Below are 26870 nucleotides of genomic sequence, written 5' to 3'. Positions count from 1 at the left end.
CTGACCTCGTGATCCGCCCGTCTCGGCCTCCCAAAGTGCTGGGATTACAGGCTTGAGCCACCGCGCCCGGCCGGCCCCTCACACTCTTTACCTCTGTGGAAGACCCCAAAGAGCTTTTAGATCAACTGATACGTACTACACAGGAAATGAAAACTAAGACATTTTCAAATATTTAATTCATTAAAAAACAATAAACCAATTACTACTAACATACATTACTTTTATTTTTAAAATAACTACTTTCCAAAACAAAATAATGAATGAGGAGGCCGGGCGCGGTGGCTCAAGCCTGTAATCCCAGCACTTTGGGGGGCCGAGACGGGCGGATCACGAGGTCAGGAGATCGAGACCATCCTGGCTAACACGGTGAAATCCCGTCTCTACTAAAAAATACAAAAAACTAGCCGGGCGAGGTGGCGGGCGCCTGTAGTCCCAGCTACTCGGGAGGCTGAGGCAGGAGAATGGCGTTAACCCGGGAGGCGGAGCTTACAGTGAGCTGAGATCCGGCCACTACACTCCAGCCTGGGCGACAGAGCGAGACTCCGTCTCAAAAAAAAATAAAAAAAAATAAAAAAAATAATAATAATAATGAATGAGGAGAGTGTGCCACCCTGGGCGCTGCGCAGGCCTCTCCTGTCCAGCTCCTAAGGAGAGCGCTGGGTCTCCACGCCCCCCACGCCCACACTCTGCCGAGACCTGTGTTCAGGCAGAAGGACATGACAAACACCCAGCCTCACTCAGATAAACAGCAAGAAAAGGGAGGAGTATACTCAGCCTTTTAAGAGATTTGTGTCACTTCCTGGCCTTTTGGCTAAGAATAAATGTAGATGTTTGTGGATATTCTTCTTGGATACTACGCCACAATTCACAAAGTGGTGGCTGCTTAAAGCTTAGTTGCAATGTGAAATCTGATTCGTAACAATAAATTTTCATACACCATGACACTAAAAACCATCAATCTACCCTGCACTAGTGGTTTTTCTGCCCTCACATGATTTTATAGGTCATACATTGGTCACCTGGAAGACAGCTGTTCACTGAATTATGTGAAGCTTCCAAATGTTGACAAATTTCATTCTATAGAATCAACAGATCAGTTCATTGATATCACTATGTATCTCCTCAAAAATGACTTTTGGCCTTTAATCCCAGCACTTTGGGAACCCGACGCAGGCGAATCACTTGGGGTCAGGAGTTCGAGACCAACCTGACCAATATGGTGAAACCATGTCTCTACTAAAAATACTAAAATCAGCCAGGTGTGGTGGTGCGCGCCTGTAATCCCAGCTACTGGGGAGGCTGAGGCAGGAGAATCGCTTGAACCTGGGAGGTGGAGGGTGCAGTGAGCTGAGATCGTGCCACTGCACTCCCCTTGGGTGACAGAATGAGACTCCGTTTCAAAAATAGAATAAAAAAAAAAACCACTTAGGGGAGGAATGCTTGAGCCCAGCAGTTCGAGACCAGCCTGGGTAACACAGTGAGACCTTGTCTCTATTTCTTTTTTATAAATAATATAAACAAAAAAGAATCTAAAAAAAGTCTTTTATTGGGAAGGTATCAAGCTCACAGTGATGAATAAAGTTTTCCAAAATTCCAATTTTCACTTGAAGGTTTCAGTTTTATCATTGGTATAAATATGAGCAGTTGTTTTCCTTAAAGTAACAAGCTCATTCCAATCATTTTCAAGAAAAATATTGGCCAAATAGCTAAGTCTGCATAACGGCAGTTTGCCCATCAGTCAGACGCTCCATGAGGACAGCAGGCCAACAGTCACGAGCGCGTCTCCCTGAGGCGGCTGCACACTCGTGTTTGCGGCCGGAAGTGAGTGCTTTTCTGTATACTTCCACTTCATCCTACAAAGTATTAACAACATCCATCATAGCCGGGCGCGGCGGCTCACGCCTGTAATCCCAGCACTTTGGGAGGCCGAGGCGGGCGGATCACAAGGTCAGGAGATCGAGACCATCCTGGCTAACACGGTGAAACCCCGTCTCTACTAAAAATACAAAAAAAACTAGCCGGGCGTGGTGGCGGGCGCCTGTAGTCCCAGCTACTCAGGAGGCTGAGGTAGGAGAATGGCGTGAACCCGGGCGGCGGAGCTTGCAGTGAGCCGAGATCGCGCCACTGCACTCCAGCCTGGGGGACAGAGCGAGACTCCATCTCAAAAAAAAAAAAAAAAAAAAAAAATTCATCATTTTTAACAAATGCTCAGAAGTGAGACTGGTTTCTTTCCTCTCTCTCTCTTCCTGTCGGTGAGTGCTGTGAAGATATGATTATTGCCCTGGCACTGCTTGGTGTCATGGCCTCAAGTCGTGCTCAGATGCCAGCAGTTCCACCCACCATGGCTTGTGCACCATCAGCACAAATGGGAAAACGTGTTCTGGAACCAATCACGAGATTCACACAGGTACTCCACACTCTGACTACGTCAGTGCCTTTTGTGCTTTATGGTCAAGCAATGGGGTAAAAGAACATCATCTGTAGACTGGGCACAGTGGCTCAGGCCTGTAATCCCAGCACACTGGGAGGTCAAGATGGGTGGATCACCTGAGGTCAGGAGTTCCAGACCGCCCTAGGCAACATAGTGAAACCCCATCTTCACTAAAGTACAAAAATGAGCCAGGCATGGTGGCACATGCCTGTAATCCCAGCTACTTGGGAGGCTGAGGCAGGAGAACTGCTTAAGCCAGGAGACGGAAGCTGCAGTGAGCGGAGATCACTCCACTGCACTCCAGCCTGGGCAACAGAGGGATACTCCGTCTCAAAAAAAAACAGTATCATCTGTGATGAGAAGCCGGGGACACAGGCCAAGTGGCAGGTCCAGGCTGTCTGTAGACTCATCCACTGTGAGGCAAAAGCACAACTCAGCAGCAGACACGTCAACTCCCTCTTTGGGCTTGCAGTCACATCTTGAATCCAGCAAGTTTCGATTGCATTGTGGACCGTGGCAGCACAGAGTGGCCAAGCCTGAGGCTGTGCTGCAGCCAGGGGCTCTGTCTCCCAGCTACTGTGTGGCCTCTCCAGCGTCTACAATGCAGCTTCTAAGAGCTTCAGTGACTCTTTAATTTATTGTCTGAAAAGCTGTAACAAACAACATTGGATCTTAAAGAGCTCATCATATTTATTTTTAAAATGTTCTTTTTTAAGTGTAAACTATTCCATGTAAATTAAAAAAATCCCTTTTATCTTTTTTTTTTTTTGAGACAGGCTCTCACTCTGTCACCCAGGCTGGAGGGCAGTGGCAAGATCTCTGCTCACTGCAGCTTTGATTTCCAAGGCTCAGGTAATCCTCCTACCTCAGCCTCCTCAAGTAGCTAGGACTACAGATGTGTAGCACCATGCCCGGTTGATTTCTGTATTTTTTGTAGAGACAGGGTTTCACTATGCTGCCCAGGTTGCTCTCGAACTCCTGGCTCAAGCGATCCACCCACCTTGGCCTCCAAAGTGCTGAAATTACAGGTGTGATCCTGAACTTACTTACCATATTCTCATGTGGGCACAAGGAAAACTTCAGGATTTCAAAATAATGATTCAGTTGAAGGTAAAATTACAGAGGCTATAGCAGGTATAAATGAAGAGAAAGTAAGAGCTCAGTAGAAATATTGGACATTTATTAATCTCTAAAAATGCATCTGTTGGTTGGCGTGGTGGCTCATGCCTGAAATCCCAGCACTTTGAGAAGCCGAGGTGGGCGGATCACTTGAGGTCAGGAGTTCAAGATCAGCCTGGCCAACATGGTGAAACTCTGTCTCTACTAAAAATACAAAAAGTAGCTGGACATGGTGGCGTGTGCCTGTAATTCCAGCTACTCAGGAGGCTGCGGCAGAACTGTTTGAACCCGGGAGGTGGAGGTTGTGTGAGCAGAGATCATGCTACTGCACTCCAGCCTGGGTGACAGAGCAAGACTGTCTCATTAAAAAAAAAAAAAAAAAAAAAAAAGCATATATTTATACCAAAAACTTAGGACCCTAGAAAAGACCAAAAGCACATAGATTCTATTTTACAGCATGTGGTCACTGAAAAACTCCACCATACACTCACAGAGAACGAGAGAAAAAAGACAAATAACATCTTAGTATTGCAAAAAAAACTGCCCTGACCTCGAGAATTTGGTGGCCACACACAGAATGCGAACCACTACTGTAAAGAGCGGGTGCTGGACGGACCTCCCAGCAGCCAGACACATCCTGCAAGATCTCAGGAGTCATCAGCTTCCCAAAAGGGCCTAAAATCTGAAGGAAGCGCGAAAGGGGAAGAGAACCCTGAAGACAAAGGAAGCAGGCAGGAGAATGTGCATCCTGACTTGCCGCCAGCACCAGGCTAATGTACCCAGACGGACTCCAAGACCCTCTAAGAACAGCTCCAGGCAGAGGGGCCTTCTGGGAGTCACCAAAGGAGCTGAAACACACACACACCTGCAGACAGCACCTCTCAGCTGGGCTCTGCAGAGAAAGCGCTCCTGGCCAAGTATGTGGAGTGGCCACAGCAGCCCTTCATGGGGACCCCAGCACATACAAACCTGGGAAGCTCCTTGCATAGCCGGGCACACACCTCCTTGCTGCTTGGAGCTGCGCAGCGCAGCACTGCTCAGATTGTTCCCATCAAAAGCCCTCTTCTCCGGCTCAGTACACATTAACATCCCTAGCAATCACACTGACTCACAACTAGCAAGTCAGAGCCCCTAGCTGTAGACTGTTCCTGCCTGCCAGCATCTCTGCACAGGTTTTCTAGAGACAGGCGTGGCACACCGCACAGAGTCGTGGTGTTCCCCACTTGCTGGGGCGGCCCAGAGCTCAGCTCCTTCCTCTCATTCCTCTCCACAAGTCTCTCAAGTCACACGTGTCCTGTCCCTGCCTAGCCTGGCCCTCCACTCCCCCTTGCCTTGTGCTTCCACTCCAGCATACCTTCCTGCAAAGCCCTCTCCCCACTGTCTTGGGCTCCTCCCTGCCCACACAAAAGGGACAAGCAGGTAAAAATATTAGAGGGGAAGCCCTTCTTACCAGATTAAGATGGAAAACATAAAATATAAATAGGGACAGGATGGACTTGGTAAGAATTTGCAGCTTCCATACAAAAACAGTATCAAAAGACTGGAGAGAAACTGAAGAATGTTTGCAAAACATACAACAAGGAATAGTCTCCACACACATGGCTTTTAAAAATCCATGTTAAAAAGATGCACCAGTCTGGCCAACACAGGGAAAACCCATCTCTACCAAAAAATACAAGAATTGGCCAGGCGTGGTGGCTCAAGCCTGTAATCCCAGCACTTTGGGAGGCCGAGACAGGCGGATCACGAGGTCAGGAGATCGAGACCAGCCTGGCTAACACGGTGAAACCCCGTCTCTACTAAAAAAATACAAAAAACGGCCGGGCGCGGTGGCTCAAGCCTGTAATCCCAGCACTTTGGGAGGCCGAGACAGGCGGATCACGAGGTCAGGAGATCGAGACCAGCCTGGCTAACACGGTGAAACCCCGTCTCTACTAAAAAAATACAAAAAACGGCCGGGCGCGGTGGCTCAAGCCTGTAATCCCAGCACTTTGGGAGGCCGAGACGGGCGGATCACGAGGTCAGGAGATCGAGACCAGCCTGGCTAACACAGTGAAACCCCGTCTCTACTAAAAATACAAAAAACTAGCCGGGCGAGGTGGCGGGTGCCTGTAGTCCCAGCTACTTGGGAGGCTGAGGCAGGAGAATGGCATAAACCTGGGAGGCAGAGCTTGTAGTGAGCTGAGATCCGGCCACTGCACTTCCAGCCTGGGTGACAGAGCGAGACTCTGTCTCAAAAAAAAAAAAAAAAAAAAAAATACAAAAAACTAGCCGGGCGAGGTGGCGGGCGCCTGTAGTTCCAGCTACTTGGGAGGCTGAGGCAGGAGAATGGCGTAGACCCAGGAGGCGGAGCTTGCAGTGAGCTGAGATCCGGCCACTGCACTCCAGCCTGGGCGACAGAGCAAGACTCCGTCTCAAAAAAAAAAAAAAAAAAAAAAAAAAAAAATTCAAGAATTAACCGGGTGTGGTGGCTGGCACCTGTAATCCCAGCTACTTGGGAGGTCGAGGCAGGAGAATTGCTTGAACCCAGGAAGCAGAGGTTGCAGTGAGCTGAGATAGCACCACTGCACTCCAGCATGGGTGACAGAGTGACATTCTGTCTCAAAAAAAAGATGCAAAACATACAAGAAAAAATAGTCAAAGGACACAAAGTACCTCAAAAAAGAAACACAAATGGTCATGAACACAGGAGACATCTGCCTCAACAGGAATAAAACGGAAATTCACAAGTTTGTTTTTAGAGCATCAAAACACTCTCAGGCAGGCAAGAGCATTGGGAAAGGTAAATTCCTGGCCCCCAGGACAGATCCCCAGCCCTCTGAAAACATGCACACCCTTGAACACACACCGCCCCTGGCGCTCAGCTTAAAAGACATAAATGGACAAGCGGGGAAAGCTATGTGGAAAAGAGGGGCTACAACAGCGAACCTCAGAAACTCCCAAGTGGCCCAGTCCAGGCCGCATCTGTCCACACCATAGTGACTTCAGGCCACACCCAGCAGATCCAAATGCCCAGCAGAGGAGGGCAGCGCCCAGCAGTCACAACCCACTCACCCCCTGGGCCAGCTGCCTCCTAAGCACCTGTTTCCAACTGTGCACTTACAATGTGCTCCTTGGCCAAGCGTCCAAGGCTGCTGAGGGAGGCAGTGACAAGGCAAAGGCACCCACCATAAGCCCCCATGTGTTCACGCTGCAGTTCTGCACAAAGCATTGCTTATGTCTATAAGGTCTTACCAAGGGTTTCCGCCAGCCTGCTTCTCCAGTAACAACCTCTTCTCATCTTCGGAAAACTGTAAGTCCAGTTCAAAGGAGTTCGAGTCCAAATCATGGATGTACTGCTCTATGTTGCTGCCTGACCTCTGGGGCAGGCCCACGTCCGAGGCTGACAAGGAGTGTGAGGAGGAGGACAAGGACAACTGCATGCAGCCAAACTGGCTCAGGAGATTGTCATACTGCAGAGAAGAAGGAAAAGTGAGAACCACACCTTCACTTGCCTCTACAGTCCTAAAACCCCAGCCCCTCCTGGCACTGCCGCTGTCAGGCCTTGGGAGCTCACACACAGCAAGGCGCAAGGCGACAGGGTGGGCAGCCCTGATTCTCCTCCATGGGACACCTGGCCACAGAACCGAGGCCTCACTGGATCTTGCCTGGTCGGGCTCCTCTTCCCATGGGAATCAGGGCCACAGAAGGGCGAAGCCTCAGATTTCCTCTCCAGGAAGAGGGGACCTGGGCCCTTACCCTGCAGGCCCCGTGAATGCCAGTGCTGCCCCCGGAGGTGGGCGCTGGGATGCCTGCTGGGAAGAGAAGGAGCCCAAGGAGGCTTGGCAGCAGATCCATCGCACAGGCTGGCAGGCAGGGCCTCCGCGCAAGACCTCCTTGGGCCCCAGGGGTCTCAGGGGTCTGAGTCTGTAACAGATGCTACATATTATGATTTGACTAAACACATTCAACTGTTTAAAAGGCATTCCTTTTAATCTCAGCAAAGATAAACTGAACTTACGGTAGACAACACTGCCTGTTTCTCTGGGAAAATGACAAACTAGTGTCAACAGTGGAAACTCACTCACTCATAAACGTGCCAAGCAGACAGAGCCTGCGCACTAACACGCTCCTGGGGCTGCCAAGGCTAGAGAACCCCTGGGTGGGGGCAGCCACATCCCCGGCTGCAAGCCCCACATCTGAGCTCTGCTGAGGCCAACAACAAGGGGAAAGAAAAAGTGCCACCAGCAATGGCACCATCAGCAATGGCTGGGATAAGAGTACAGCATGCTCTTCCACATCCTCTGTGCCTTCAGATGCAGGCCCTGGCTGCTGCCCCACACAACCCTCCACACACGCAGCGTCCCCCATGTGCTCGCACTCCTACAGCTGCACAACAGCCCCGCCCCACAGCCCTGAAGCCTCTCACCCAGCTGGGCTGGAGCGAGGTGCTCGCCAATGGGCAGGGTGGAAACACCCAGTGCTGCCGGCCCCTCCACAGGGCGTGGGCCTGCCCAGCCTGCTCGTCTCCAACACTGTCCAATGGCAACACCGCCCCAGCACTTGCAGGGCCTCAGGAGAGCAGGAGCCAACGAAGCACCTGCTCTCCTCCTGCCTTGACCCAAGGGTGGGTACCATGGCCAACCTCCCTGCTGAAGGGGACGCCCAGTGCCCATTCCCCATGAAGGAGGGGGTGCAGCCCCGCAGGGAAGGAGGAGGTACAGCCCTGAAGGCTCCTTCCATGCTTGACGCCGTTTGCCAAGACTCACTCACTGTCCCCATATGAGATCTGACCTGGGAGCTCCCTGCCTGGACCCACTCCAAGGCTTTCAAACCACACAGCTGTTCAGAGCTAAGGATGGGCCATCTAACAGTCGGCTGCCAGCACACGGAGCCGGACTTCACAGACAGCAACAGAACCCACGTATCAAGCAGCCCTAGCTCTCAGTAGGCCCAGGCACAGAGCCCTGCATAGGTACGCAACGTGTGCAAGCACACCCACCCCCACACTAAGAGAAGCTCTCCAGGCACTGAGACTGCAGACAACTAAAGCCTGTGCTGCTCCTTCAGAGCCCAGCTACCACCCTGGGAGGAACGGAGGACAGAGCCCACAGGATAACGGCCACCAGCCAGTCCCGAGCACAACCTCTGCAGCAACAGCAGGCCCAGCAGGGAGAGCACTGCAGCCCGGTGGCACCCGCCAGCCGTGACCAAAGACTATGTAGGAGCAGCTGGGTGGCACAGAGGGTGGGGGTGAGGGCCTTGGGGGGCACAGAGGGTGGAGGTGAGGGCCTCAGCAGGGGGCTAGGGCCTCGGGGCTCCCAGCCCTCTGCATACATGAAAGCTACAAGTGGCCACGTCAGGCAGCACAGACTGCCCCCCAGGCCTGGCTCCCCTAGACTTTGGGCTCAAAGGATGTCGGGAGGATGAGGGGCGTTACGGGGCATTGGGAAACTTCATCTCCAGGAGGGGACACTAGCAGAAGTTTAGCTGTGGATGACTTTCAGATAAAATCTAGAATTCCCAGCTAGGAGCAGTAACTCATGCCTAAGACCCCAGCAGTTTTGGAGGCCGAGGCAGGTAGATCACTTGAGGTCAGGAGATTGACACCAGCCTGGCCAACATGGCGAAACCCTGTCTCTACTAAAAATACAAAAATTAGCCAGGCATGGTGGCGCACACCTGCAGTTCCCACTACTCGGGAGGCTGAGACAGGAGAATCGCTTGAACCCAGAGCGGCAGAGGTGGCAATGAGCTGAGATCGCGCCACTACACTCCAGCCTGAGCGACAGACCAAGACCCTGTCTCAAAACAAATAAATAAATAAAATCTAGACTTCTTCATTCATGGAAAGTGGAACTCCGTACATGGTGCCAGTTAGAATAAGCCACAGTGACAGAAGTCAAACCAGAAAAATGGATCTCATGATAACAACACTTAAGTATGAGGGGTCATGGTGGAAGTGGCAAGAGGAACTCAGAGGAAACAAGGTTGAAAGTAGGCGACATGCCTGCCTCTCACAACACCCTCGGTCCCTGAGGCATATGGTCCCTTTTCTCTACAAGAAGCTTAAAGAGCAAAGTGTGCTGAAGACCGCATGGCTGTGGTGAAGTTGGGAGACCAGCAGCCTCAGAGCCCACTCAGCACTGACGCAGACGGTGCCAGTGTCCCTGCCAACGCCACGTCCCAAAAGTCCAAGCACGTGACACTCAGGGGTTTCTGTGGAAAGACAGGCAGTGTTCTGGAACATCTTGGACGCACAGCTGTACAAGCACCAAGCCAAGCGCAGATGCGACAGGCCGGGCAGGAGGTCCCGTACCTGGGACCCCAGGGCCAGTGCCGGGGTGCTCAGTATCCGGTTCTAGCAGCACCCTCTGGGTGGAAACTCACTAGACTGCCCCCAGCCATGGAAATGAGGAAAACACGAGCCACCCCGCACCTCACTCGCCACTGCCTCAAGGCAGCAAAGACTACAGCCACCAACAGGCCTGCCGCCGTGGCACAGACACCCTCCCCTTTCGCCTGCAAATCACACGTGGGTCTGGCGCACAGGCATGAAGCCCAGTGCACGGAGGACCCAGTGCCACCCACCTCACCCGCCATCCTGGCCAGCTTACATTGCCATAGCAGTCCTCGTCGTCTTCCGACATGGCCGGCAGGTAAGCGGTGAGCTTCGGAGGCGTCTGCTGGTGCAGGTTCTCCCACGTGACAGACTCGAAGAATGGGTGTGCTTTAAGAGGTCCATACCCTTCCATTTCCTCACAGCCTAACCGCTTTGTGGCATCTAAAACCTTAAGTAACAATCAAGACTAGTCACTGCCAGGGTGAAAACGTGATTCTGACCAAAGAAACCCAAACCTGGTGGCCAAGCATGGTAGCTCACGCCTCGAATCCCAGCACTTTGGGAGGCTGAGGCAGGCGGATCACCTGAGGTCAGGAGTTTGAGACCAGCCTAGCCAACATGGTGACAACCCGTCTCTACTAAAAATATAAAAATCAGCTGGGTGTGGTGGCGCGCACTTATAATCCCAGCAGCTCGGGAGGCTGAGGCAGGAGAATCACTGGAACCCGGGAGGCAGAATTTGCAGTGAGCTAAGATCGTACCGTTGCACTCCTGCCTGTGTGACAAGAGCAAAACTCCATCACCCAAAAAAATTAATTTATCTCATCTCATTATAAGTCCCTTTCTTTTTCTTTTGAGACGGAGTCTGCTCTGCCGCCCTGGCTGGAGTGCAGTGGCGCAATCTCGGCTCACTGCAAGCTCTGCCTCCCGGGTTCACGCCATTCTCCTGCCTCAGCCTCCCGAGTAGCTGGGACTACAGGCGCCTGCCACCACTCCCAGCTAATTTTTCGTATTTTTAGTAGAGACGGGGTTTCACTGTGTTGGACAGGATGGTCTTGATCTCCTGACCTTGTGATCTGCCTGCCTCAGCCTCCCAAAGTGCTAGGATTACAAGCGTGAGCCACCGCGCCCGGCCTATAAGTCCCTTTCAATTTCCAAGTGCCTAATTCTTGATAGGAAACTACTGTAGCAGGAATAATAAAAGGAACTAAAATTAAAAAAAAAAAAGGAAATGACTGTACCATTGAGCATTTGCTCATCAACGCTGCATAGCATGTTAAGTTACTGGTGCTGGAGCGTCCAGGATTATGACAGCGCAAGTGGCTGCAGACCCTAGTTTATGACATCTGTATATTTCAGCTTTAGAGTCAGCTACATGAAAATTTAAAAGACCAGCCCAGGTAAAACAAAGAAGAGAGGTTAGTCTGGGAAAGGTACATCAGTTTATATTCTAGAAACAGAAGTTTTCTGACCTTCCTGTGCCTTTGGCCCTGGACATCCCTCCTCACCACGACTCTGGGAGCGGGGTCAGTCCTGCCCCTGCAGGTGGCCCCAGGATCGCTAGGCTCCACAGCCACTGGCTTCTCCCAACCTGTCTCACCTCTTTCCCCTGGGGCTGAGGTGTGGGATTGATCAGTCCCTGGAGGAGACAGCTCTGCAGCCTTCCAGGGTCCCAGCAACACCCACTCCACAACCGCAGGAGTGTGCTGGTCCCAGTGATGATTCGCTCTCTTTGCTAATTACTCAATTTTTCTTGTTTTAGGATTTTTAACTATACACTGTAAAAGAATCCTTGCTGTTGTTCATTGTATTTTGAGACTGAGATTCCTTTCCACCTGTGCGAGAAAATGAGCTGAGCCTTAAGAGGCAGCGCAGGATCCCAGGGCCTGCCTCCCCATCCAGTTGCTCTGTGGGGGATGGAGGGGGCAGCAGGGGAACAGTACCCAGTACTCTCCAGCAGATACTGAGAAGTGAAAATAAGTACTCAAAAGGTTTGGGTTTTTGTTTTCTTTTCTTTTTTTTTTTTTTTTTTTTTTTTGAGACAGTCTTGCTTTGTCGCCCAGGCTGGAGTGCAGTGGCGTGATCTCAACTCACTGCAACCTCTGCCTCCCGGGTTCAAGCCATTCTCCTGCCTCAGCCTCCCAAAGTGCTGGGGTTACAGGCGTGAGCCACTGCGCCTGGCGACATGAAATGTAATTATCTATGCTCACTATTAACCCTAAAAACACCATTTTTTGTGAACACAGGAACCTCCAGGAAAGCCACTCAGAGAGCAGTTTCAGAGGACTCAGGGTGTCCCAGATCCCCTTTCCAAAAGGAAATTCACAATATTTACCAAAAGTTTCTCCACGAGGTCTCTTGCCTTAGGGAAGAATTTTTCTGGAAAGTCATATTCCAACTTAATGATCTTCTGAAATATAAGATACTCATTTCTGTAAAAAATTTAAAAAAAAAAAGTCATCCTAGGCAGGATCCCAGAAGCCTCCACAGGCAGGGATGAGCGCCCCGGCCTCGCAGCCCTGCAAACACACCCCGGCCCTGCATGCCAAGCGCCCCCACCTGGGCACGGCACTAAGTGCTGCCCTCCCCCACCCACCTCGATGCCGGAGGGACTGCCGGCCGGTGGGGTGCACCCCAACAGGCTCCAAGGCCCAGGAAACGCTGTCTCCTTACCCAGCTCGGAATGGTGGGAGTCCTGCCACAAGCTGGTATATTATGCATCCAAGAGCCCAAAGGTCTGAACTTTAAGGTAAGGGGAAAACAAAGGAAAAAAGACATGTGTAAAATATAGGTGACAAGGCCAGCTCAATTTCCACTCTGTCCACATGGCCCCAGTTTCACCTCTAATGCAATTCTGTCCTTTAAGATCAGTGAGGTGTGAGGGTGGGGAACCCGCCCTCTGGAGAAGCCTCCCAGCGGCCTGGGCCCAGAGGGTCTGCATGCGGCAGGCACCGGCGGTCACTCAGCTGTCCCCAAAGCTTCGCCATTTCCAACAGGGCTTACTAACATACACACACACCTGTCATCCTGAAGCAGAGCAGAGCTCACTCCTGGCACCACGTGGCTACAGACCAGGCAGGGGGCAGGATGGGACAGAATGGGGCTGACCCTGTTCCAGTAAGACAACCAAGAAAGCTGAAGGAAGCGCCCTCCCATCAGTGCCGGTGGAGGGCTTGCCAGGGACAGGAAAGTGCAGCACAGGCGAAATGAATGACCGTAACATTCACACTTGACTTTCTTCAGTGTTTAGTTAAAATGCGGAGCAACAAAAGAAAACAGGCAGCAGAGCCTCCACCTTTCAGTGTGGAAGCAGCAGAGAGAAGAGGGGTGCTGGGGGCAGGGCTGTGCCTGGACCTTCACGAGGTCCTCTCCAGAGCATGGAATTCAAGCAGAAAGGGATTGTGGGGTAGTTTTTCACCTCTGTGAATTATCAAATGTTTTATCAGAAACCATTACTTTAGAATTTATATTTTTTAAATACAATACAAAAATAAAAGGGGAAGCCAGTATTGCACTTCCGGAAAGCACGTGTACCAAGGGTGTATCAAATAAACATTCAGTTAGACCAAGTCATGCCACTTCCTGAAATCCAAACCGAGGAATTCAGGGCGGCCCCTCACTCAGTCCAGCAGACCCTGTCTCGCCCACTACAGGGACAACTAGAGGGACACCCTCACCCCGACCCCAGGCAAAGAGACCTCCTCTGCCCGTGCAGGTTGGGTGGCGGGTCAGAAACACGCCAGTGTGTGAATGAATGGAAACCTCTTCAACGCACGACAGCAGAGACAGGTCCATGAACCACAATCTTCATGTGACAGAAAACCATACACTGATAAAGACACCCACCAGTCATTCAAATGACAGGGGGAAGCGCCCATTACATAATCACGTAGGGCTCAAAACCACCTGCCCAATGTGACTCAAATGGCATAAAAGCCACTTAAACAACTATAAACTGCATAGAAAAAATTGACTGAAAAGCTATAAACCTGTACGCCCAATTATTATCTGTGACTATAAGTGGGTCTGGAGACTTATTTTCTAAGAACTCTTCATAATTAATTTCTCTTTTTCTTTCTTTCTTTCTTTTTTTTGTTTTTGAGACACGGTCTTACTCTGTCACCTAGGCTGGAATGCAGTGCCGCAATCTCAGCTCACTGCCACCTCTGTCTCCGCCTCAGCCTCCTGAGTATCAGGGTCTACAGGCGCTCACCATCAGGCCCGGCTAATTTTTCCTTTTTTTTTTTTTTTTTTTTTTTTTTTTGAGGCGGAGTCTTCACTCTGTTGCCCAGGCTGGAGTGCAGTGGCACCATCTCGGCTCACTGCAAGCTCCGCCTCCCGGGTTCGCGCCATTCTCCTGCCTTAGCCTCCCGAGTAGCTGGGACTACAGGCGCCCGCCACCGCGCCCGGCTAATTTTTTGTATTTTAGTAGAGACGGGGTTTCACCGTGTTAGCCAGGATGGTCTCGATCTCCTGACCTCGTGATCCGCCCGCCTCGGCCTCCCAAAGTGCAGGGATTACAGGCGTGAGCCACCGCGCCCGGCCTAATTTTTCTTATATTTAGTAGAGAGAGGGTCTCGCCATGTTGGCCATGCTGGTCTCGAACTCCTGGCCTCAAGCGATGTGTCATCCTCAACCTCCCAAAGTAATGGGATTACAGACATGAGCCACCACGCCCGGCCTCTTTCAAATCCTTCTTTTTTTAATTTTTTTTTTGAGACCAAGTCATGCTGTTTCCCAGACTGGAGTGCAGTGGCGCAATCTCCGCTGACTACAAGCTCCACCTCTCAGGTTCACGCCATTCTCCTGCCTCAGCCTCCCGAGTAGCTGGTACTACTGGCTCCCGCCACCACACCTTGCTAATTTTTTGTATCTTTAGTAGAGATGGGTTTTCACCGTGTTAGCCAGGATGGTCTCGATCTCCTGACCTTGTGATCCCCCCGCCTTGGCCTCCCAAAGTGCTGGGATCACAGGCGTGAGCCACCGCGCTGAGCCTCAACTCTTTATAATAAACGTTCCTAACAATGTTTAATATCACATGATTAAAAAATTCAAAAGCAGAAAAAGAGATGCAGAAATGCCTTCCTCATAATCCTATTCCCTCACCCGATAGACAACTACCATCATCCGTGCAGTGTCTATCCCTCCAGAGAACCTGAACGCGCAAATGAGAAAACGTGAATACACATTCCTTCTTTTTCCCACAGGGCAGGATCCCATGTGTATATTTGTAGAGCTTGGAGATCTTTCTGGACCAACGCTAAAGTGGCCTTCCACCCTGAAGGTAAAATCTACAAACAAGGAAATGCTAGCTCTTAGGTGGTGACCACACGCACTTTGAAAGCCGGGTACGTCGCGCCCCCACCTGTGGGAGGGACTGCATCGCAGGATGCTGAGCAGCTCATCCTCCCCTCCCCCGCTGGGTGCCAGCCCTACCCCTGCCCCAGCTGTGACAACTAAAACTGTCCAGACAGGGCCAAGTGTTCCCAGGGGAGCAGAATCAGTCCAGTTGGGAAGCTCTGACCTAAAGCAGTCTCTGGCCATGCTAAGAACTCAGTATCCGGCCGGCCGCCATGTCTCACGCCTGTAATCCCAGCACTTTGGGAAGCCGAGATGGGAGGATCACCTGAGCCCAGGAGTTCAAGACGAGACTGGGCAACACAGCAAGAACCCATCTCTATTTTAAAGAATAACTGAATAATAATAAAAAGAGAACTCAGTATCTGCTGGTTGAAAAAGTTAAAAGAACAAAACCGAAAAAGCCTGGAGGTGGCCAGGATGCTGAGTGAGTATTCAGAACCCTTCCACCCACCCACCACGTTTGTGCCATGGCCCCACCTCCCACAGTTTTTCCTGAAGCTGTCAAGCTCAGACATCCAGAACTGCCGTAACCAGAATCATTCATTCTCTCAGAGTGGCTCACTTCACTCCAGGAAGGTGGCCCCTTGTAACCTGGCGGAGCAGGAGAGCGGCAGCGTGGGACTCCTGTGGTCCTGTCAACTCACGAGGGCACCAGCAGCCGAAGCTGACTCCAGCCCTCAGCAGCACTTGACTGGCCCGAGGCAGGAGGAACCCCAGCCCCACCCTGATTCCACACAACTGCTCCCTAGACTTCAAACTCCAGACTCTGATGCTGCCTCTCAGCCTGCCATCTACCTCCCAGCCACCCTAGACAGCACCTCAGATTTCTCACCAACCCTTGTCGTCAGCTCCCTGGACATCCTCCCCCCACACTGCCAGTGGCTCCCTGGCTGGCGCTTCTCCACTCTCCCCTCCCGTGACCCGCACCGGCCCTGCAGTCTCTCTCAAAGACCCTCATGCCTGCTGGACGCCGCCACCCTCCCACACCGGCACCCTCCAGGGCCTCCCTGCGCTCGGCGGGACCCTGTCCCACTGCAGCTGGTGTGTGGCCGAGCAACCCTAAGGCCAGGGTCCCTGCCCTCCACCCCGACAGGGGGTAGCACCAAGGAAGCCTGGGCTCCGTGCACATGAGAGCCACGCTTTCCTCACTGAATAGTTTTTCCTAAAGAAAGAATTAGGCTGGGCATGGTGGCTCACGCCTGTAATTCCAGTACTTTGGAAGGCTGAGGCGGGCAGATCATAAGGTCAAGAGACTGAGACCATCCTGGCCCACATGGTGAAACCCCATCTCTACCAAAACTACAAAAATTAGCTGGATGTGATGGCGGGCGCCTGTAGCTACTTGGGAGGCCGAGGCAGGAGAATCGCTTGAACCCGGGAGGCGGAGGTTGCAGCGAGCCGAGATGATGCCACTGCACTCCAGCCTGGAGACAGAGCGAGACTCCGTCTCAAAAAACAAAAAACAAAAACAAACAAACACAAAAACGATTATATCTGCAACCAGAAAGCATCAGCAAACCCAGGAAGCTTAGAATACAACATTAACGTATCACGTGTGTGTACGCCACGAAAAATACGCTTTGAAATGCGAAATGCTGATTTCTTTCAAAGTATGCTTAGCTACTTAAAGGCCACCAAATTCACCCTCTCGAATATTAATTTCTATGTTAAAGAAAAGGGAAGTACGGCTTAGATGAAAGTGGTTTTTACCTCTTACAGGCGGACTTCTCCGTGAGCAGCTCTGGAGAAACGTACTGCGCTGTTCCCACGAATGAGTTGGCCCTGGCTGCAGAGGAGAGAGAAGGTCACGCTCGGACTCACGATCTGTGACAATCCAGGGCTGCGAGGTGGGTGTCGCACATGGCGGACCATGCACCCCCAGGAGCCAGACTTGTCCAGGCCACACCGGGGCTGGCTCACGGCTCACCTGCTCAAAGACGCCTGCCTGACATCTGGACACTGGCACCCTCCACCCTGGCGTTCCCACCCGACACGCGCCTGGAGAGCGAGGTGCACACAAACGTCCAGTGCATTCTGCCGGTGGCACCCGCTCAACGGAGGGCATGAGGACACGGTCCTGGCTGGCTCACTGCAGGACCTGGGGTATCCAAACGTGCCCAGGTACACAAACAGTTGCAGGCCAGAAACAACCTCCTTTCCATCACAAACAGCTTGGGAGCTGAGGCGCTACAAAGGGAACAAGACTCAGGCCTCCAGCCCAAGGGCCTTCCTCTACAGAGGGGCTGTGACAGAGCAGAGCCACAGCACGAGCTGGCCCGGGGCCACCACGCAGCTGCTGTCCACACTGGCCCTGCCTGGGCCGGTTCTGAGTTGTCCCTTCCACCTGCCCTCCTCCGGCCAGGCTGAGAGAACCTCACAGCCTCTGCTGCGGGGACCCGTTCCCTTCAGTGAATGACTTTTTTGCGGACTTCATGACTGCCCAGGTGCGGGGGCTCACGCCTGCAGTCCCACTGCTTTGGGAGGCCAAGGCAGGAGGACTGCTCTAGGCCAGGAGCTTGAGACCAGCCTGAACAACATAGTGAGACTCCGTGTCTAGAAAGAATTTCAGGAATTAGCCAGGCATGGTGGTGCACCTCTAGTCTCAGCTACTTGGGAGGCTGAGAAAGGAGGATCGCTTGAGCCCAGGAAGTTGAGGGTGCGGTCAGCCACAATTGCGCCACTGTACTCTAGCCTAGGCAATAGAGCCAGACCCTGTCTCAAAAAATAAACAAAAAACAAAGACTTCATGGCTGCATGTGCATCCTGCCAGGACCCTCAGTGATCCTGCCAAGAACACCAAGGACATCCGCAAACACGCACTCGCCCCCGCTGGCCTAGAGGAAAGCAAACCAAACCAAGAGCCAAAAACAAACGAAGCCATTCAGCCCTGCAATGAATCAAAGAAATGCAAATTAGAACACCACAGCCTATCACATTGGCAAAGGGGAAAAAGAATAAAAATACATAGCGCTGGCAGGGATCTGAGGGGACAGACGCCGCGCTACGGGTGGGGCTGTAAAATGGCATCGCTTCTGGGGGCAATTTTCCAATGAGCGTCAGAAGTCACAAAGATGTTTGCCTCCCTGACCCTGCAGTTCCCTCTCCATGCCGGATCTGTCCTTCAGGGTCCGGTGTGGCACGGTGACGAGGGCTGCGTCTGCCGGCAGGACGGGATGCCACTCGCTCCATCTACCTATTCAGTGTTTCTGTTCTTTACTATCATCGAGCGTTGCTTTTGTGACTTGTATTTTTTTAAATGCCATCATTAAAAAGTCTAAAAATGTGTCTTTCTCCTATGGAGAGATGTATATAATGCATAATTAAATGATTGAGGTTGTCGTGCAGCACACAGAGCCATATGTGTTTTTAAACAGCAAGGCTGTGCACAGAGCAAGTCTGTGCACCAACACCCGCCCCATCTCTCAGACGAGTGCTACATAGCGAGCTCCACGCTGGTAGGGCCCTCGATGCTGCTACCACTGCTGCTGTTCTCACCTTCCCGCAGCCGGACTCTGGGCTCGGATCTCCCGGAATCCTCCCTGCCCTCTCCACCCTCAGGAGCTCCACCCTCAGCTCCTCCTCGCTCCCCAAGGGTCTTCCCACCCTCTCTTCTTTCCTTAGGGCTTGCCCACCGTCACCCTGCCACACCTTCCTAAAGGTGGGACTCCAAGCCTCTGGGCATACGCAAAGTCACCGCCTTGGAAAAGGACATCTGTTCTTAGTTAATCTAGAGACAAACAGCGCCGCTAGAGTGTGGAGAAGATGGCTACCCTTGGAATAATGTTCCAAATCCATAAAATACACAGGACTATAGGAGAAAGCAATTATAATTCAATACACGTATCAAATTATTGCAGTGATGGATCTGTGATGTAGTAATATGTGACCGGCATGACACAGCAGACGGTCACGCCACAGTAACCCGGCAGCGGTGCTCGGCACAAGTGGCATGGCGTCACTACCGTGATGTGACCCCTGCAGCATGACATGAGAATACCTGTGACTTCTGATGACAGACATTTGTTGCTGATGTTCATAATGGCAGGAAATGGTACGCTTTGCTGAAAGGTTCGTGAAAATTAGGAATTTCCTCCTATCCAGCCTCACGGATCCCCTGACTTCTATCTGTGACATCCGAGCTGAGAGCCCCAGATAGAGCGTAAGGAAACCTCAGAGACCACCTAGTTACTTCTCCCGGGAGGCTCAGAGACTGGCCAAAGCTCACGCCTCTCCAGCTGCTGGAAACTCAGGCCCAGAGACCTGCACTGGCCGCTGCTGCCCCCGCATGCCACGGGACTACCGACAGTGAGGTCTCGGCTGGGTTGTTGTCTCCACCCTCATCAAAGAAACTCCATGGACCACCCATAGTCCCCCAGATCTGCCAGTCGTACTTGGAGGGGGCGCTGGGGAGGGAAGACCTGAAGAAGGGATCCTGAGCTCACGAGACACCCACACTCTCTTCAAAGCCAAGGGTGCCGGCTACCATCTTGTCCACAAACCCACAAAGCAGCACAGAAGAACGCTCCACAAAATGGGACTACCCTTTGGACGAAACACCAGCAAACCAAATGCGGCAACATCTGAAAAGGACTAGGCACCATGACGAAGAGGATGTATGACACAGTGCAAGACTGGTTCAAAATACAAAAAGCAATGCGTTGCATCTCATTAGAATCAAGCACTAAGGAAAACACAGGACCACCTCGATAGATACAGAAAATGCAGTTAACAAAAATTCCCCACCTCTATAGGACAAAAATACGGAATAGCTGAGGCACAGAAGGGAGGGCCCAGAGTCTGACAGAGGGCACGCACGGCCTAAGGCCAACATCGTGCTCGACGGTCAAACACTCCACGCTCTCCCTACGACCAGGGCGCTCTGTTCACCACGTCCAGTCAACACCGTACTAGAGGTCTCAGCCAGGGCAGTTAGGGAAGAAGATAAAAGGCAGCCAGGTTGAAAGGGAAGAAGTAAAACTAGCTCGAACCACAGATGACAGGATCCTGTGTGCACAAAGTCCTGGGGACTCCACTGAGAAGCTATGACAACTAAGGAGAGCTCAGCAGGGTGCAGGGCAGGAAAAAGCAACTGCATTTCCACACAATTTCCAGGAGCAATCCAAAAATAAAATTCACAATCCCAGCACTCTGGGAGGCCGAGGCAGGCGGATCACCTGCAGTCAGGAGTTCAAGACCATCTTATCCATAAGCGTGGTGAAACCCCGTTTCTACTAAAAATACAAAAACGTAGCTGGTCATGGTGGTGTGCGCCTGTAATCCCAGCTATTCAGGAGGCTGAGGCAGGAGAATCACTTGAATCCGGGAGGCAGACGTTGTGGTGAGCTGAGATCGTGCCACTGCACTCCAGCCTGGGCGACAAGAGCGAAACTCTGTCTCAAAAAAAAGAAAGAAAAGAAAAGAAAAAAAGAAGGCCAGGCGCGGTGGCTCACGCCTGTAATCCCAGCACTTTGGGAGGCCGAGGAGGGCGGATCACAAGGTCAGGAGATTGAGATCATCCTGGCTAAAGTGGTGAAACCCCATCTCTACTAAAAATACAAAAAAATTAGCCGGGTGTCGTAGCGGGCACCTGTAGTCCCAGCTACTCAGGAGGCTGAGGCAGGAGAATGGCATGAACCTGGGAGGCGGAGCTCGCAGTGAGGCGAGATTGCATCACTGCATTCCAGCCTGGGCGAGAGAGCGAGACTCCATCTCAAAAAAAAAAAAAAAGGAAAAAAAGGAAAGAAAATTCACAACTCTATTTTTTTTTTTTTTCCTGAGACAAAATCTCACTCTGTTGCCCAGGCTGGAGTGCAGTGGTGTGATGTCAGCTTACTGCAATCTCCGCATCCCAGGTTCAAGTGATCCTCCAGCCTCAACTGGTCTCCAACTCCTGACCTCAGGTGATCCACCCACCCGGGCCTCCCAAAGTGCTGGGATTACAGGTGTGAGCCACCATGCCCAGCCAATAACTCTGTTTAGAGTAACATTAAAAATAAATAAGAATAAATGTAACAAAAGAAGCATAAAGCTTATACTCTGAAAACTACAAAGTGTTTTTGAAAGAAAGATCTAAATAAACAGAAAGACATCCCACGTTGATGGCTCAGAAGACTTAACATGGGTTAACAATGGTAACGCCTTGTAAGCTCATCTCCAGACTCAATCCCTTCTCAGATCCCAGCAGGCTTTCACCTCAGGCAGTGTTTTCAACGCCCATTTGCATGGCAGCATGCATAAGTACCTCATCCCTCCTTAGGGCTGGAGAAGATTCCCTCGTTGTGTGGAGACGCCACTCACTCATCCACTCATTTGATGACGTGCATCGTTTCCACCTTCTGGCTACTGTAAATAATGCTATGGGCATTCTAGCACCTGTTTTTGTCTGAATGTGTGTTTTCATTTCTTTTGGGTTCACACCTAGGAGTGGAATTGCAGGGTCATATGGTAATTCTGTTTCCTTTTGAGGAGCTGCCACCCTGTTTTCCAAAGTAGCTGTACTATCTGACATTCCCACCCATGGCATATGTGGGTTCCAATCCCCCCAATCCTTGATAACATTTGTTATATCTGTCTTCTGATCACAGCCATCCTAGTGGGTGTGAAGTAGTATCACCCTGTGGTTTTGATTTACATTTTCCTAATGACTAATGATATTGAGTAACTTTGCATGTGCTTATGGGCCATTCGTATATCTCTTCTTTGGAAAAATGTCTAGTCATACCCTTTGTTCCGTGCTTTATTTTTTTTTCCTCCCTCTGAGTTCTTTACATTCTGGATACAAGTCCCTTATCAGACAGATAATTAGCAGAGTGTGTCTCCTATTTGGTGGGTCTTTTCACTTTCGTGATATCCCTTGAAGCACAAAAGTGCTTCAACTTGATATAGCTGGGCGCGGTGGCTCACGCCTGTAATCCCAGCACTTTAGGAGGCTGAGGCGGGTGGATCATGAGGTCAGGAGATCGAGACCATCCTGGCTAACACGGTGAAACCCTGTCTCTACTAAAAATAAAAAAAATTCGACTGGCGTGGTCGGGGCCGCCCGTAGTCCCAACTACTCCGAAACCTGAGGCAGGAGGAGGGTGAACCCGGGAGGCAGAGCTTGCAGTGAGCCGAGATTGAGTCACTGCACTCCAGCATGGGGGACAGAGCAAGACTCCATCTCAAAAAAAAAAACTTGACATAAATCTAACTCATCCTTTTCTTTGGTTGCTTATGCCTTTGGCAGTGTATCTAAGAAAACATTGCCTAAACCAATTATCACATTTAATCCTATACTTTCCTCTAAGAGTGTCACAGTTATTGCCCTTACATTCAGACCTCTAATGCATTCAGAGTGAACGTTTTTTTTGAGATGGAGTCTCACTCCACCGCCCAGGCTGGAACGCAGTAGTGCGATCTCGCCTCACTGCAACCTCCGTCTCCCAGGTGCAAGTGAGTCTCCTGCCTCAGCCCCTACTCCAAGTAGCTGGGATTAATTACAGGCGCACATCACCATGCCTGGCTAACTTTTGTATTTTTAGTAGAGATGGGCAGCTGGTCGCGAACTCCTGACCTCAAGTCATCTGCCTGCTTCTGCTTCCCAAAGTGCTGAGATTACAGGTGTGAGCCATCATGCCCAGCCTGGAGTTAACTTTTTTTTTTTTTTGGTGACTGGGGTAGATGGGAGGCTGGGGGACGGAGTTTTGCTCTGTTGCCCAGGCTGCAGCACAGTGTTGTGATCTCGGCTCACTGCAACCTCTGCCTCCCAAGTTCAAGCAATTCTCCTTCCTCACCCTCCCAAGTAGCTGGGATTATTGGAGTCCGCTACCACACCTGGGTTTTTTTTTTTTTTTTTTTTTTTTGAGATAGTTTCTCTCTTGTTGCCCAGGCTGGAGTGCAATAGTGTGGATCTCAGCTCACTGCAACCTCCGCCTCCCAGGTTCAAGTGATTCTCCTGACTCAGCTTCCTGAGTAGCTGGGATTATGCATGCACACCACACCTAGCTAATTTTGTATTTTTAGTAGAGACGGGGTTTCACCACGTTGGTCAGGTGGGTCTCGACCTCCTGATCTCAGGTGATCCGCCTGCCTCGGCCTTCCAAAGTGCTGGGATTACAGGCGTGAGCCACCGCGCCCAGCCGTAAATTTTGTATTTTTAGTAGAGACAGGGTTTCATCATGTTGGCCAGGCTGGTCTCAAATTCCTGACCTCAGGTGATCCACTCGCCTCAGCTTCCCAAAGTGCTGAGATTACAGGTGTGAGCCATCGCGCCCAGCCCTGGAGTGAGCTTTTGTGTATGGTGTGAGGAAGGGTAGTAACTTTTTTATGAACTAATCGTCATTGGAAGATAACAGTGAATCAATTTGTGGTTTTCAAAACTGGCATGAAAGGGGGAAAGAAGCATTTATCCTACTTTTCCTTTACAAATGATACCACGAGTTAACCCAAAAGTTGCTGGGGAGAAGTTTCTCTTTAATGAATTCCATCCCATGAATATATTAGGCTATAACCTTTCTGCACTCTCTGCACTGAGTTAATGAATTTAGGCCAACGATGGCCACAAATGCTGCTGCTGTCACAGAGAGATGCCTAATAAATAACACCCAACACCAGTCTCTGAACAGGGAGGGGAGAATCAACTCTGAATGTGATATAGTGGCCAGGAGAGAGCACCATGTTCAACAACGCCACACAGATGCAAATGAACTGGAAATATAACTGCACACTTTGAGATATTAAGCAATGACTGTTAATTTTTATGTATAAAACAGTATGGTACTGCGGTTATGCTTTTAAAAAGACTTGTATTTCAGCGATACATACTGGAATTTTTTATATTTTATTTCTTTGAGATGGAGTCTCACTCTGTCGCCCAGGCTGGAGTGCAGTGGCCAGATCTCAGCTCACTGCAAGCTCCGCCTCCCGGGTTCACGCCATTCTCCTGCCTCAGCCTCCCGAGTAGCTGGGACTACAGGCGCCCGCCACCTCGCCCGGCTAGTTTTTTGTATTTTTTAGTAGAGATGGGATTTCACCGTGTTAGCCAGGATGGTCTCGATCTCCTGATCTCGTGATCTACCCGTCTCGGCCTCCCAAAGTGCTGGGATTACAGGCTTGAGCCACCGCGCCCGGCCTACATACTGGAATTTTTACAGGGAAAACCAATTGAGCATGCTGGGCATCAGGTCACTAGTACTGAGTGAATTTTTCACAACAAGCAGTAATTCTGTTTTAAAAAAATAAACACATTCCCCAGCCCCATGCATCACAGCCAATCCTAAATGAATGCCAATCTGGAAAAGACCAAAATAAACCATCTGAAGATGGGAAGAGCTGCTCTTGGTGATGGGAGAATGGGGACACTCTCTTTCATTGTGCAAATTCCACTTTCCGTCACACAGGAAAATCCATTTTGAAGGCAGCTCCTCTCTGTGCCGGGGACGGGTGATCCAGCCTAAGCTAGAAAGGTGGCAAGCTCAAGGCCGCTGTGGCCCTCAGGAGAGCGTCTAGAGTCCACAGCATAGTGGGAAGCACAATGGCAGCTAGTCTGAGGGTCTGGACAATGGCCGTGCACAGAGGGGACAGAGGAGTGACTAAAGCCTACAGCATCCACCCTCTCCAGCCAGCCCCGCCCACACCTGCTGGCCTTCCTCTCCTTCCTGTTTGGTGAGTGGCGCCTCTACACCTGGCTGCATACCAGAAAGGCCTGCACAGGTCAGAACACAGGTGTCCAAACCCCACTCCAAGTCTGAAGCTCCGAGGACACCGCGAGCTCCTCAAGGTCCTTGCAAAGAGAGCACAGGCCAGAGACACCCCAGGTGGGAAGCTTCCTCTGAGTGAGCCGCCCTCACCAGGATGCATTCACGGGCTCCTGTACAAGGAGAGGAGGCAGAAGTCCTCTCTGCCAGGAGGTCCTCCTCAATCTCCCAAGCCCACACTACTGCCCTGCTCCATCTCCCACCACCTCCCCCTGCAGATATGGGGCCACCCCACCCCACAGGGACGATGAGAAAACCTGCCTCCCTCTAGGAGGAGGGCGTGGCACAGCTGCTGCACAGGTAAGGAACCTGGGTATGCCTTGCTCCCATCAACACTTTTATTCTGGATTGGAAGATGTTTTGGGGAAGCCATCTCTGCACAAAAGAAGCCAACGCAGGAAGCAATTCCAAGATACTGAACTACCTCAAACAGAAAATAAGTTACCAAAATTAATCCTCCACATAAATTATAGTTTTTTCCTTTTCCTCAAACAACAGGAAAAGAACTACCACATCTTCTATACACACAAACAACTGGCCCTGGTTTACAATGATGTAAAGATTTTTAGCCTCCTGCTACCAAAAAGCAAAGGTTTACTTCACGATTTCTTCTCTTTTTCCAGAGACAGGCTCTTGTTCTGTTGCCCAGGCTGCAGTGCAGTGGCAGGATCATGGCTCACTACAGCCTCAATATCCCAGGCTCAGGTGATCCTCCCACGTCAGCCTCCTGAGTAGCTGGGACTACAGGCACGCACTACCACGCCCAGTTAATTTTTGTTTTTTATCTTATGTAGAGACACATAAGATCGCTTCATAATTTTGCTGTGTTCCCCAAGCTGGTCTCAAACTCCTGGGCGCAAATGATCGACCTGCCTCGGCCTCCCCAAGTGTTGGGATTACAGGCGTGAGCCACTGGGCCCAGGCTATTTCGCTATTTCATCAGCGCACTTAAATGCCTATTTTTTTTAAGTGGCGACAGGGCATCAAGACTATCCCTGTGCCAAATACCAGATTCGAAAGAATATCTACCCACATAACAAACCTGCACATGGATCCTCTGAATCTAAAATAAACGTTGAAATTATGAATAAATAAAGCCTTGGAATAAGGGAGGAGGGAAAAAAGAAAGAAAATCCACATGAAGGGAAAACTGCCCAGAGCAGAGCCCAGGGAGATGGTTCCTGAGGCTGACCGCGGGCACAGCCCAGAGAGTGGTTCCCGGGGCTGACTGTGGGCAGAGCCAGCCTGCAGCTCTCCTGCCCCCACGGAATGTTGTGGGCTCATCTCTGGGCAGGAAGTCAGCACAAGGACAGCAAGACACTGACAGATCCTAAGAAAGCTTGCGAGACAGAAGTTCCTGTTTGGTCCAACTTTGTCACAGACAACACTGAGGGATATGAGGTTACACTGTGTACACAGAAATAGGATTACCAGTCAGTAAAACGGTTACTATTTAACAGGAATGAGTCAAACAGATCAAGGTTTCAGAGCTTGTCTGAAACGCCAGGAAGACTTCCCTGGCTTTGTGCAGCTTTGGGCGGGAGGTGCGCATTCCTGCATGCCACTGGACGGGGAGGGGAACAGGTGGGCTACAAAAGGCAGCGGAGGGCAGCAGAACTACGCCACCTTAGAAAACAAGAGGCTCTGGCTTGATGGCTGGTTTCCATCTTAACCCCAAAAGGGTGATGTTTTATTTACGTATTTATTTATTTATGAGACGGAGTCTCACTCTGTTGCCCAGGCTGGAGTGCAGTGGTGCGATCGTGGCTCACCGCGACCTCTGCCTCCCGGGTTCAAGCGAGTATCCTGCCTCAGCCTCCTGAGTAGCTAAGACTACAGGCACGCAACACCACGTCCGGCTAATTTTTTATATTTTTAGTAGAGACGGGGTTTCACCGTGTTA

At 51.0% G+C, this 26870-nt stretch overlaps 1 protein-coding gene across 4 annotated transcripts in view; it reads right to left on the bottom strand.

The window, feature by feature from the left end:
* Positions 1–26870, bottom strand: part of PDPK1 (3-phosphoinositide dependent protein kinase 1) — a 74406-nt gene that overhangs the window by 6280 nt on the left and 41256 nt on the right. For 3 of the 4 annotated variants that reach the window (XM_077985185.1, XM_015125388.3, XM_077985186.1), the window contains 5 exons: positions 16944–17019; positions 12546–12614; positions 12208–12304; positions 10147–10320; positions 6785–7002 (listed from right to left, as the gene is read on the bottom strand). In XM_077985185.1, the coding sequence (XP_077841311.1) occupies positions 6785–7002; positions 10147–10320; positions 12208–12304; positions 12546–12614; positions 16944–17019 (634 nt within the window). Of the gene's footprint in view, positions 1–6126; positions 7003–10146; positions 10321–12207; positions 12305–12545; positions 12615–16943; positions 17020–26870 lie in introns of all 4 variants that reach the window. The other variant, XR_013411380.1, reaches the window with a different exon arrangement.

Source organism: Macaca mulatta, chromosome 20, assembly GCF_049350105.2.
Source record: "Macaca mulatta isolate MMU2019108-1 chromosome 20, T2T-MMU8v2.0, whole genome shotgun sequence".
NCBI classification, from domain to species: domain Eukaryota; kingdom Metazoa; phylum Chordata; class Mammalia; order Primates; family Cercopithecidae; genus Macaca; species Macaca mulatta.
This window is presented reverse-complemented; position numbering and strand designations above follow the sequence as displayed.